Here is a 13,865-nt window from a genome sequence, read left to right as displayed (position 1 = left end):
GCAATCCTGCTCCTTAAAATAATGCACTGTCTTAAGCTGGGCTGTGGACATGTGCTTGTTGTTTGCACATTTTTCTCTGAAGAATCTGAACATCAATAAATCATAAATTTTTCACAATCTGTCTGGAAAAAAAAAAAAAAAAAGATTTACTTAGCCTTAAAAGTGTTCATACCACTTGACTGAGCAGCTCCATTTCTGGGAATCTCTTCTGAGGAAATGATCCGAAATGAGGACAAAGCTGTATATGCCAGAAGACATCCCCAAATTGTTTCTAATTAGAAAAGCTTGAAATACGTTATTATTTTTCTTTTTTTATTTTTTGAGAGGGAGAGAGAGGGAGAGAGAGCAGGGGAGGGGCAGGGGGAGACGGAGAGAAAGAGAATCTTAAGCTGAGCGCGGAGCCCGATGAGGGGCTCTATCTTATGACCGTGAGATCGTGACTCGAGCTGAAATGAAGAGTCAGACGCTTAACTGACTGAGCCACCCAGGTGCCCGGAAAATCTTGAAATAATTTAAAATGAATGATCGGGCAGATGTAAAAGAACGATTGGACGAATCATGCTACATCTGTGAGTTGAAATATTACACAGACTTCGAAAAAAGATGCTTACAGAGAGTTTTTAATGGTATGAGGAAATGCATTTGATGAAGTTGTAAGTGGCAAAGCAGGATATGAAATTACGCATAAAACAAAATTGCAAAGCTCTGGAAAAGACTTAAAACGAGACTGAAAGAAAACAAGGCCCACAGCGAGTGCCTCTGTGTTGTGTAACCGCGGCTCTTTTGTACTTGTTTCCAAGTTTTAATTTCACCCGATTGAGCGTGTATTACTTTTATGAAATAGAAAAAAATAATAATAATTAAAAAAAATAGGCCGCCTGTTGATTCTTGTCATCAAGAATATTCTGGTAGATTCCCGCATCTGCAATGGGGAAGACTTTTGTCCCTTGTCCTGAAGCAGATCACATGCTGCTGCTGACGGAGTGTAGCTAACTCACGGGGCTCCCGGCAGGCATTTTGGAGTTCATGGTCTGTCCTCATTCCCACTGCTTACAGCACTTAAAAAAAAAATAGACAGAGGTGCCTGGGTGGCTCAGGCGAGCGTCTGCCTCTTGATTTTGGCTCGGGTTATGGTCTCGCGGTTCATGGGATCAAGCCCTGCGTGGGGCTCCGTGCTGGCAGTGCGGATCCTGCTTGGGATTCTCTCTTTCGTCCCCTCCCCCGTGTGTGTGCGTGCGTGCTCTCTGTCTCTCAAATAAATAAACATAAAAAAACCCGGTATCGATATAGATACAGATGTCGATCTAGACATGGGTATAGATAACAATCCCTCCTCCGGGCAATCCAGTGTTTGCTCCGGTGCCTCGCCTGTCTCAAGACTAGACACACATGGGGAGAGACCACTGTGAGGTCCAGGCAGGCACACGTGCTTCTGACCAAGCAGGGAAGAGCTGTGATCATGTGAGGTGATCACGCGCAAACACACGCACACTCACACACTCTACATTGCTCCCGGCCTAAGCTCTCCGGGAGGAAGCTGTGCGGCCGGGGTCCAGGGGCCCCGGTGGCGGCTGTCTCAGGGCTCAGGTGGTCGCAGGGTGGGGGTGGGGGTGGGGTCACAGCTGTGGGGCTGTGGGGACACGCAGGTGGACAGGGCTGCTCTGCGGTCATCTCTCCCTCGTGTCCCCTCCGCCCAGCAGGCCGTCCAGGAGGAGAGTATCACACTAGCTAAGCAGCCCCCGGGGTCTGGGGAGAAGGAAGAAGTGAATCCGGGTTCAGCTGGAAGCACACAGCAAGCCTGCTGGCGTTGGGGGTGGTGGGGGGGCGGCTCAGAGGCAGGTGGGAAGCAGCCGGCTTGGATCTCGTTCGGTATCGTCCTTGGCATACGTGGGTGACCTTCCCCCATGTCTAGTGCGCCCTGGTTACACCTGCAGGGGTGTCCTCTCTGCAGAGAAATGCGCTTAGAAGCAGGGGCTGCAGGCCGTTCTGGTGCAGGGAGAGGCGAGCGGGGAGAGGGCAAAACAAGGCAAAGACACCACGGCTGATGTTGGCCACAACCTTGATCGATCATCTGTGAGTCCTGTTTATCTATACCTTATGTTTGGAACATAAAGTACATTTATCTGGTTTAAGAACTGTATCTTCAAAGTGACTTTTTAAAAAATGTTTAATGTTTGTTTATTTTTGAGAGAAACAGAGTGTGAGCAGGGGAGGGGCAGAGAGAGAGAGAGAGAGAGAGAGAGAGAGAGAAAGAGACAGAATCCGAAGCAGGCCCAGGCTCCGAGCTGTCAGCACAGAGCCCGATGTGGGGCTCGAACTCACGGATCATGAGATCATGATCTGAGCCAAAACCAAGAGTCAGAGATGCTTAACTGACAGCTAGCCAGGCGCTCCTATTTATTTATTTTTAAATAAGGCACTTTTCACTTCTTTTTGTTTTTACTTTTCATTTTTAAGTAATCTCCACTCCCAACATGGGGCTCGAACTCAGGATCCCAAGATCAAGAGTTGTGTGCTCTACCGACTGAGCCAGCCAGACGCCCCAGCAAGCAATGTATATTAAATCATAGTATTCAAGACCTGACTCGCCTCCCTCCCCCACGCATAGAGTTCCCTACTTCACCCCTCCTTTCCTGACACAACCACAACTTGCCCTTGTAATTATTTTATTTGTGTTTGTTTCTGGCATTGCCTTCTTCATTTCTTTTCTTTTTTTTTTCTTTCAATTTCTTTTAACATTTGTTTATTATTGAGAGACAGAGAGACACAGAGCGTGAGCAGGGGAGGGGTAGAGAGAGGGGGAGACACAGAATCTGAAGTAGGCTCCAGGCTCTGAGCTGTCAGCACAGAGCCCGACGCGGGGCTTTAGCTCGTGAACCACAAGATCATGACCTGAACTGAAGCCGGATGCTTAGCCGACTGAGCCACCCAGGCACCCCTGCCTTCTTCATTTCTAAATCGTGTGCTTATCCTGCCAATTCTTTTTTTTTTTTTTTCCATTATAGACATGTAGACATTTTCTGTCGACTTTCCAAAACGAGAAATGATGATTTCACGTTCCAACCTGTCCCCCCACCCTCACCCCCCTTTTCCTCCCAATCTAGTGATTGTGTCAGCTCAGGTACTCTGAGAAGCAGAAACCAAGATAGAATTAAAAAAATGCACAGGACCTACTAGCCTGTGAAAGATAAAGGGGGCAGCTCCAGGGCTGATCTGACACCATGAAGGAGAGGGGCAAGGAAGGAAGGTCAGGTACGAGGAGACTTAGACTTCAGGGTAGTTCTGAGAAAGTCAAGGCCAGGCTGATAGAGAGACCCACAGTAAAGGCTGCCAATTGGAGAAGTCCTGAACTGGGCAGCAGGGACTGGCTCTCGTCCCTTTGCTGTGCTTAGTCAATAGCTGGGAACCCAGCGGTGTCACCCTTCCCCATGAAGACAACACTGGGTCCCAAAGTGGGACACTCCCCATAGCAGGTTACCCTTTGAAGGGAGATCTGAGCTATGCATCTCTAAAGTGACCACATTTATATTCCAATTTATGGTTCTATTAATGTTCAGTGCTTCCATTATCATCAGTAAATATTGTTCACGGCTGAGTCATACTGCGAACTGTAATCATTATTTCTTTTCTCATTAGTTATTTTTCCTTGGAGTCTTCTTTTTAAATTTGCTTATTTTTCTATATACACATCCATTAATCTGCTCCAAACTTTCTGATAGAATATAAAACAACCTGCAATATGGTAGAACCTATTTGTATATCAATTTTCTTTCTTTCTTTCTCTTTTGGAGATGTTCCATCTGGAGCCCCATTCGGGGCTTACGGTTGGTTGTGCTTTGCTTATTCCTTCATTTTGGTGGAGCACATCTTCCAGGAGCTTGCTGAAAAGGGGTGTGAGTGATGTGAAGGTTTTGATTCCTTATATACTTTCAGTCTACCTGATGCTTGCAGGTCAGAAATCATTTGCACCTCAGAATTTGGAAGTTATTGTTTCCCGGCTTCCAGTGTTTCTGTTGAGAAGTCAATGCCATTCAGATTCTTGATGCTTTACATGGCCTTTCTTTCTTTCTTCTCTTTCTTTCTTCTCTTTCTTCTTTCTCTTTCTTCTTTTTCTTCTTTTTCTTTCTTTTTCTTTCTTTCTTCTCTTCTTTTCTTTTTTCTTTCTTTCTTTCTTTCTTCTTTCTTTCTTTCTTCTTTCTTTCTTTCTTTCTTCTTTCTTTCTTTCTTTCTTCTTTCTTTCTTTCTTTCTTTCTTCTTTCTTTCTTCTTTCTTTCTTTCTTTCTTTCTTTCTTTCTTTCTTTCTTTCTCTGTGGCAGCTTTTAGGATCTCCTATTTATTCCTGGTGTTCTAAAATATCATAATGATGTGTTTTATTCTCTATGCTGGGTGCTGGGTGGGTCTTTCTAATCAGGAAGCTCACGTCTTTCACTTCTAGGATATTTTTGTATGATTTCATTGATTTCCTCCATCTTATTTTTTCAGTGCTTTCTAGAACTTTTTTTATTTGGATGCTTGACCCTATTGGACTGATTATCCAATTCCCGTAGACTATCTGTCCTGCTTCCTATCTGGTGCTGACAGATTTTCTGAGCTTTATCTTCTAAGCCTTCTATAGATTGTTTTGTTATCAGAATGCTCCTTTTTTATTTTATGTTTTTGGTTTTGTTTCCTTTGCCTCACTGAGGATACCCATCGCATGTTTCTGATGCAGTTGTATCCCCCACATCGTCTCTGTTGCCTCTGAGTTCATTTTCCCCACTCATCTGCTTTCTCCTATTGTTTGATGATCCTTTGTTCTCTCTTACGACGGGGGCACCAGAAATCAGATGGTAAGCCCTGCGATGTGGGGCTTTTTGTTGTAGCCTTCACCGTGATTGATCTGACAGAGGGCCCAGATTCTTGTAGGAGACCCCCACATGTCAGCATTTGTGTAAATCTTCACCACTGGGCAGGTCTTTGGGAGGAATCCTCCCCAATCCTCTCTTGGTGGTGGTAGCTGGAGTGGGGAGAGGCTATGTAAAACCCTAGCTGCCAGCATACTGGGAGCTGAATTTGGGAAGATAACTGGAAAGTCTTGCCTTTTAGTATGTAGATTTTCTCTTTGTTCCCTTGTTTTTCGGGTAGTGAGTGAACCCCTTCCTCAGCCATTTCTGAGACCGGACTGTTTCTGGTTCAACTTCTCCACTCTTCTGCTACAACGGGGAGGGGAATAGTGTAGCTTCTTGGCTGCCCAGACAGGCCCAGGATGGTAGGGGCCGTGGGGCCCGGGCTGGAGTTCTAACTGCTCCCTATACATACAGGCTTCCAAAGGATCCTCCTATTTTCAGCCCTTCCCTGCCCCCTGGCCTTGTAGGGGATGGGATAGCCCTGCCTTCTTTCCCCAAACCCGAACCTTCCTAGGGTGAGTGACTCCAATGAGCTTGTTCTTATGGGTATTCTCTAAATCCTACACCCCAAATAATTAATTTCGGTTTTCCCCGCTGGATACTGCATCAGTTGCTATGGTTTCCCTCAACCTGGGTTCAGTCTTGCCAACTTTCGTTGGCTTTTCTCATTTCTGTTATCGACCCTCCAACCTCCCCACCCAATACAGAACTGTTGTTCTGGTACCTTTATTTATTTATTTATTTATTTATTTATTTATTTTCTCTTATTTCCATTTTACCAGGGTTTGAGGAGGGAGAGGGAAAAAAGAGCATATGTTCAATCTGATATGTATGATGAGACATCATGCTTCTCCTATGTTTTAAAAAAATTTTTTTTAAATGTTTATTTATTTTTGAGAGAGAGACAGAGTGCGAGCAGGGGAGGGGCAGAGAGAGAGGGAGACACAGAATCAGAAGCAGGCTCCAGGCTCTGAGCTGTCAGCGCAGAGCCCGACATGGGGCTCGAACCCACGAACTGTGAGATCATGACCTGAGCCAAAGTTGGGTGCTCAACGGACTGAGCCACCCAGGTGCCCCCACAATCAGTATTTTTTAAATGAATGAATGAATGGATGAACGTGACCCCATTTAACTCTCAGAGCAACCCAATCAGTCATAACTCTAATATTAGAGTTAATACATCTGATATTAACCTTAACCATTAAAGATTAGGAAACAGGTCTCAGAAATTTGGGACTGTTTCTTCCAGAGGATCACTCTTTCCAGAAAATACTGCTTTCGTATAATCTGTGAAATAACCCATGCGAAGGTGTCAGCTGGGGCTGAAGGAAAGTGCTGAGTTGGCTTGGCTAAGTTAGTCCAGAATTATTCAGCATTTATTCAACAAAATATTAGTATCAGCTATGTACTACTGGGCTGAGAGATTTATATTCATTAAATCTCCTCCCATCTCCACAATAGCCCTGCCAGAGAGCTCAGTGGCCTAAAACCGTTTCCAAAATATCCATTTTACCAGTGAAGAGTTTACTTAAAATTCAACCTCTGTTTGAGAATCTGGACTTCATTTTAGTGTCCTATATTTCCTTGGCATTTTGGAACCGTTTAATGGTTTAAAAACAATCCGTTCCTTTAAGGCCACTTCTAGCTTGATTTTGTATTTCTATTAGCTATTTATTGAACTTGCAGGCCTTTTTTTTTTTTAAATGATGGGATTGTTCTGGATTCTTGAAAGTGCCTTATTCTATTTGACCTACTTTTGGAGAGTTAGACTCCTTTTGGTCCGTTTATGCAAAGCCTTTTATTCAGAATTTAAGTGAAATTAAAGTTTAATTTAATTTAATATTTATTTCCAGGACACCTGAACGGATGCAAAAATACTCCGAAGGGGATTGAATTTTACATGAATGCGTTTATGGGTAAGACGTTCTCCAGCCAGGCTGTAATGAGAAAAGGATTGGAGACAAAGACCTAGCGAATCTACTGACTCCCCTCAGCTCCCTCCCTCTCTTCCTTCCTTTCCCTGGACCGTAATCCAAGAAGAAGACTAGGTTCTTCCTGGCTCCTGATTTTTATGATTCTTGGTGTCAAATGCTACTTTTTCCAGTTTTCCTGAGTCAAAGGTACGCACTCAGGTGGGTCATTCACTGGTTGAATTGGAGACAGGCAAAACCTCTGGCAACCTCTACGAGAAACCTACCTACCTATTCATCCAAAAGCCATGCCCTAAAACATCAGTGGGGCATGTGAACGGCTTAAAATAGGAATGACTAAAATAGCCAGAGAATTAGATAACTTTGTAGCACTTGCATAGTGATTGTATTAATTATAGTAACACTTAACACTAATTCAAACAGGTAGAAGAGGGCAGAACTCACATTTTTTTCTGCCTACCTCACATGTCTTTGGATCAGAATTTGTGGAATTTGTTAAATGTGTTAACTATTTGAACAAGTCTCTATTTTGATAAAGGGAGGATGGACTCAAAATTGCTCAGAGGAATTTGAGGGAGAGGTAAGTGTTCAGGGATGGCATACGAGTAATGGAATATTGTAGAACATGGTCCTTTTTAACTCAATGTAGGAAACAAAAAGAGAGTGTTCAAAGACCGTATATTTTGTTACTTTTTAAAAACCGATAAAAATAGATGACACTTCATAAAAAAAAAGAGGAAGGATAATGTATGATTATCTTTATTTTCATATTTGGAAAACGGAGTGTCACCAGAGCAATGACTACAAACTTCCAGGAAGAACTTTTTTTAGAATTCCCTGGACATTATCTCGAATAAAGGTGATGTTTTTCTGCTGCCACAGTGCTATGTGGGCTGCTAAGATCATCTGATCCTTGCAGCCAGTCTGTCCCCGGAGATTCTGACCAGTGACCCTGAAGCTGACTTTCCCTGGTTGATCTGGGCATAATGAACCAAATGTCCCTCCATGCTATAAAACTCTACCACTCTGACTTTTCAGGTGTTAAAATTGTATTTTAAAAAGTATATCCAGGGGCGCCTGGGTGGCTCAGTCGGTTTGAGCGTCCGACTTCGGCTCAGGTCACGATCTCGCAGTTTGGGAGTTCGAGCCCCGCGTCGGGCTCTGTGCTGACAGCTCAGAGCCTGGAGCCTGCTTTGGATTCTGTGTCTCCCTCTCTCTCTGCCCCTCCCCCGTTCATGCTCTCTCTCTCTCTCTCTCTCTCTCTCTCTGTCAAAAATAAATAAACATTAAAAAAAAAAAAAAAGTACATCCATAGGGATATACTCACCGAAGGGGATTTTAGAGTGTTGTTGACGACGGCAGCTGAGTCGGCCATTTGATCTGTACCAGGAGCCACATCAGCTGTGAGTACATTTCCGTGTGAGTGTGCAGATTCTGGGGCCAGCCTGCATGGGCCCAAGTACTGGCTCCTATACTTCCCGGTCATATGACTGGCTGTGTGCCCTCCTATCAGTAAAATAAAGATTTTATGTTCCTCACACATGTATGTATGTATGTACATATGTGTGTATGTCACAGGATCGTTGTGAGGTTAAAATAACTCTTTGAAGGGTGCCTGGCACCTGGTAAATGGCATAATAAGTGTTAGGAATGTATTACTATCCTTACTACTTATGTAAAGTACGCGAAATATACAAGGCACTTTTGGGGGCTACAAATGCCTAGGCGTGTACTTGGAGGTATATACGTTAACAATAATTCCTTTTAGAATCCTGGAAGTGTTAATTTCTCACCAGTGCAATTTCTCTTCCTTTCTCTTTGTAACTACCTTCCACCAAACAGCTTTTTCTTCAACGTTTTTTATTTATTTTTGGGACAGAGAGAGACAGAGCATGAACGGGGGAGGGGCAGAGAGAGAGGGAGACACAGAATCGGAAACAGGCTCCAGGCTCCGAGCCATCAGCCCAGAGCCCGACGCGGGGCTCGAACTCACGGACCGCGAGATCGTGACCTGGCTGAAGTCGGACGCTTAACCGACTGCGCCACCCAGGCGCCCCATCAAACAGCTTTTTCTTAATCCCTGCCCCCCTACTTGTTTTAAATGTGCAAATAATCCCTCTTCTTCTATCACAGTTTATTGAATTCTACTTTGGGATGTTTCCTTCTTATACTCTCTCACAAATCTCCCGAAACCCTCTTATTTTTTTTTTTTTTTTCACACTTCCAAGTCTATTTTATTTTTAAGCACCCAAGCAATATGCAAAGTGGCTGATAGAACGTAGAGCCATGCTGTTGACAAGCTGAATCAAAATGAAGGGGGTGAGTGGCACCAGGCGACTGTCCAGGTCTGGGCCCAGGGGCCCAGGTTTCTTCTGGTTTCAAAGTTCTATGTCTGCCATTTCAGATTTAGACTGATATTTACTACCTATCTTCAACCTGGTATGGCTTAGACTAGAGGATTTTAGATCGATTACCACTTAATCCTTACAAAACTTACAAAATCCTTACAAAAGCTCTTTGAAGGTAGGTATTCCTCCCATCTTACAGAGAAGTAAAAGCAAAAGTAGAGAGGTAAATGATCTGCTCAAGGCCACATAGCTAGAAAGTAGAGAGCTAGAGATATATTCTTTTTTTTAATGTTTTTTTTATTATCGTTTATTTTTGAAGGAAAGAGAGACAGAGCATGAGCAGGGGAGGAGCAGAGAGAGGAGACATAGAATTTGAAGCAGGCTCCAGGCTCTGAGCTGTCAGCACAGAGCCCAACCCGGGGCTCGAACTCATGAACTGTGAGATCATGATCTGAGTCGAAGTCGGACGCTCAACCGACTGAGCCACCCAGGCGCCCCCGAACCCATATATTCTTACTCCAAGCTCCATTTTCTTCCCACTGCTCATAATCCCTCCCATACAAAACAGTGTAAATAGAATAATAGACAGATTCTATCCATATCATGCCCTTGAAACTTTCTGAAAGATCCATCCAGAATTCCATACATGTTTTTATTTTTTATTTTATTAAAAAATTTTTAAAAAATATTTATTTTTGGGAGAGAGAGACAGAGCGTGAGCAGGGGGAGGGGCAGAGAGAGAGGGAGACACAGAACTTGAAGCAGGTTTCAGGCTCTGAGCTGTCAGCACAGAGCCTGATGTGGGGCTTGAACTCATGAAACACAAGATCATGACCTGAGCCAAAGTCAGACGCCCAAACGACTGAGCCACCCAGGCGCCCCCCCATAGAAGTTTTTAAATAGTTCTTCATCCTTCTCTAAAGCTTTTTCTCCAGTAGTCCCACCTATCCATCTATCCATCCATCCATTGATCTAATCATACCATCCATTTATGCACCCGATTATGTATTCATCCCTCCATCTATCCTTCCATCCATCCATCCATCCATCCATCCATAAATCCATCCATCCCCCTATTCTTTTATTAATTATCTACTTTGTTTCAGGCATTGCAATAAGTTCTGAGGAAATCTCTGTCTTTAAGGAGTTCTCAGCTTAGAGAAGAGGACACAACATGTCAATTATAAATCGTAATATAATGTGGTGAATGCTAATACATCAAGGTATTTGGAGGTGTTCTAGAAATGAGGAGAGGTGGGGAGGGAATTTATGACTTTTCATAGGGCATATTTTCAAACTGTAGTCCTTGGCAATTTAGAAGGTCAATAGAGGAACCACCTGAAGCTATGTGCCAAAGCTTTTCACAGGGCTTTGTGACCAAGGGAGCAGAGAGGCACCAAAGGAGTTTGAGGCCCCACAGAGGAGTTTTAACTGTGTTAATATTTGAGCTGATCAAAAGTTTGGCAGGAATCAGAAGGGGAGGAAGACATTCCAGGCAGGATAAACCAGGAGTAAAAAACAACATGCAAATAATTTACTAGGACTCTAACCTAGGGTACCATTGAGGAAGTAGCAGGAGACAAAGCACGTAGGATGGCTGGTTGGGGTTCAAACAAAGAAAGGAACAGGGCGCGAGGCCAAGACTGAATCCTTAAGGACATTAAAAACGCTCTCCAAAGCGGTACTACAGTTCATTGTAAAATGTATTCTCTAGTGGCATTAAACAAAATGATAAAAGCTCTTGCTGTCCATTTCCAGAAACTTGTCACAAATCCTCACTACTTGTGGCTAAATCTGCATTCAGGGGTTGAGCTGGGAGCCAAACTTGTTTCTGGGGGATAATGTGTTCTGAATTCCAAACGATGGCTTACGAAACTTCCAGAGAGAAGTGAGGCCGTGAGTTGGCTTGGTGGCACGGCCCCTTAGTGACATGTCTCGTGTTCAAATACGGGCCAGGGAAAGGGGATACAATCATTTGTTTATTTTGTTACTCAAAAAGTAGCAGAGAGCTTTTGGGAGGTGGGTATCACTTATGGTAATGGTAGTTAAATTTATGATACGGGTTTCACCCTGGAAGTGTCTGCCACATTGCTTTTCTTTTCTTCCCAAACCTCTGGGGTTGAGATTAAGTAGGTTAGTTAAATTAAGATATATATATATATATATATATAGTTATCTCCCAAAGAGGAAGCTGGTCTCTCAACTAGAACCGTTTCTATAGATTTCAAGGCTCATTTGCCAGTCTCCTTAAATAGGACAGAAGAGATGTTTCTAAGCCTAATAATTCCCCTTTCTGTCCGAGTTGATCAATACATCTTTTTGGATGCTCTAGCACAAAAACCCAAATGTGCTTCCTTTTCTACAAGGAAGCCTCTGTCTTGCTGGGATTAAGAGGGCATAGTCCCATGACACGGTTCGCAGTCAATTTCTGGCATCTGAAAAACCTTCCCTCTTTCAAGAACTGTGGGCGACCGGTCAAGAGGGAACAGGATTTGGGCATTTGTACAGAAAATCTTACCTGCCAACTGGGCTGCTCTTCACGTATTGTTTCTGAAACCAGGGGAAGCGCGTGTAACAAGGGCGGGCTTTGTACTGTCAGAACATTTGTGATGGGCCCGTCTGCACGGAGTGGAAGCGAAAGATGGCCAGCTGTGTTTGTTCCTTCTCTCCCATACCAGCTTTCCTCGGATTCCTGAGCAATCTCCCAGGACACGATTGTTACCTCTCAAGACTCATATTTCAGACTTCCTTACTTTGCTAGTACCATAACCACGGAATCAGGCATTTTACATGCGTTTGTTCTGACCGCCACACGAACACTTTTCTCTCAATTACCCAGGGCCTCCTGGTCACTACTTTGGGCATGAATCTTACCAAAAAGATGGGTGGAAATTTAACGAGGTGCACTAGGTCGGTATGTTCAGACTGACGCTTCTTCTAGGATTCCTTTTCATAATTCTCTTTTCATTCAACAGGTACGTATCAGGTATCAACTGTACTAGGCACTGTCCTGAGGTTCTCAGAGAAGATGGTAAGGGGAATAGACTTCTGGAAGTAACCCACGAGGCCCCCACTCCCCAAAGCCTAGTCCAGAATCCAAGAAGGAGCCAGAAGGAGCCAGGCTGGAGGGCTCAGCATCTGTGCCTCAAGCTTCTGGGCCCTCAGATCCTTCCTTGTTCATAACCACTCTATGCTTCTCTTTCCTTTCATCATCTTTAATGGACAAGTCTAACCTCCTTTCTAATTAAAAAGAAAAAGCATGGGCATCTGGGTGACACAGTTGCTTAAGCGACCGGCTCTGGATTGTAGCTCAGGTCATGATCTTACGGTCTGTGAGACTGAGCCCCGCATTGGGCTCCACGCTCTTAGCTTGGGATTCTCTCTCTCTTCTTCTCTCTCTTTCTCTCTGCCCCTCCCCCTCTCGTGCTTGCTCTCTTTCTCAAAAAATAAATAAATAAACTTAAAAAAAATAAATAAATAAAAAGGAAAAGCACGAGGCACCGATGTGGCTCAGTCAGTTAAGCATCTGACTCTTGAGGTTTCGCCTCAGGTCACGATCTCACGGTTCGTGAGTTCGAGCCCCGTGTGGGTGTCCTTGCTGATAGCGTGAAGCCTGCTTCGGATGCTCTCTCCCTCTCCCTCTGCCCCTATCCCCCAACTCACACACTCTCTCCGAATAAATAAATTTTTAAAAAAGGGAAGCACTTCCCAGAATAATAATATACTGCTTTAACAGAGAAGACCAAAACAAAGCTAAGACTTCAGTAGGATATTAAATGCTACACAGTTACTCAGATGGTCCCTGTCCCCTGAGGCTTATAGTACGGGATACATAGTTATATCCTACATTCTTAGCACGAATGCACATCTTTTAAAATAATTTCACAGATAAGCAGAGGTTGGAAAAGTGCTGGTTTTTCAGCAGTAACAACTTCTTGGCTTACAAAACCGTGTTAGAGTCTCAGTGTGGGGGGAAACTTTTATATAAATATCTGCATAATTATAGGAATATATCTTCTCATATAAGTGATAAGTCCCCAAAACGGCAAAACCTGGCAGAAGAATTCCGAAGCAGCACAACCTTCCGAGCCTCTTGGGATTCTGAGCAATCCGTTAGTAGCCCTGACAGTCCCAGACAAGGGTTACTTGTCACCTATTAGCTACCATAGTCCCCTTCCGAATATTCCTGCCTAAACGTCTGAAGGACGCTTCTGCACAGAAACACCATTCTAAAAAATTTGAAAATGGATATCTACGTACCCTGCGGTCCTGATCCTCCATGAAGGGAGCTGCTGTGTAGCTATCAGGCCATACGTTCGAATGTTCTCTGACTTCCTTTCTGACTCAGATCGAATGAATCCGCAGCACTGATGTAAGGCTCTTAATGGGAATCTGTTTTCAATTCAGGGCAGATGTGGGACACTCTTGTAGCCCTAGGGATTATCAACTTTAAAACAAATCGCCTTCAGGATGATAAGTCAAGAGGCAGTAACTGCTTCCTGAGGCCTCCTCGGGGTTCCTTCCAAATGCTTAACATATAACACAATAACTATGGCGCAGAAAGGTTTACTCTTGAGCTGCTCAGGCTTTGAAACAAAGTTTGCAAAAATGATCCTCTGAAACGAAGCGTGGAAATATTTGTAGAACTTTTATAGAGAAATCCAGATATTTTAGTAACATACAAAAGTGATCAAAATGTC

At 43.8% G+C, this 13,865-nt stretch overlaps 1 protein-coding gene across 2 annotated transcripts in view; it reads right to left on the bottom strand.

Moving 5' to 3' along the window:
- The window catches only part of SASH1 (SAM and SH3 domain containing 1), a 314,865-nt gene that overhangs the window by 243,174 nt on the left and 57,826 nt on the right, over window positions 1–13,865 (bottom strand). Inside the window, exon 1 of one of the 2 annotated variants that reach the window (XM_078447430.2) lies at window positions 13,426–13,523. The exons of the other annotated variant lie outside the window; for it this stretch is intronic. Within the exon in view, the coding sequence (XP_078303556.2) occupies window positions 13,426–13,446 (21 nt within the window). The 5' untranslated portion in view covers window positions 13,447–13,523. Of the gene's footprint in view, window positions 1–13,425; window positions 13,524–13,865 lie in introns of those variants that run through there. 2 annotated transcript variants of the gene reach the window in all.

Source organism: Panthera onca, chromosome B2 (assembly GCF_046562875.1).
Source record: "Panthera onca isolate mPanOnc1 chromosome B2, mPanOnc1 haplotype 2, whole genome shotgun sequence".
Taxonomy (NCBI): Eukaryota; Metazoa; Chordata; class Mammalia; order Carnivora; family Felidae; genus Panthera; species Panthera onca.
This window is presented reverse-complemented; position numbering and strand designations above follow the sequence as displayed.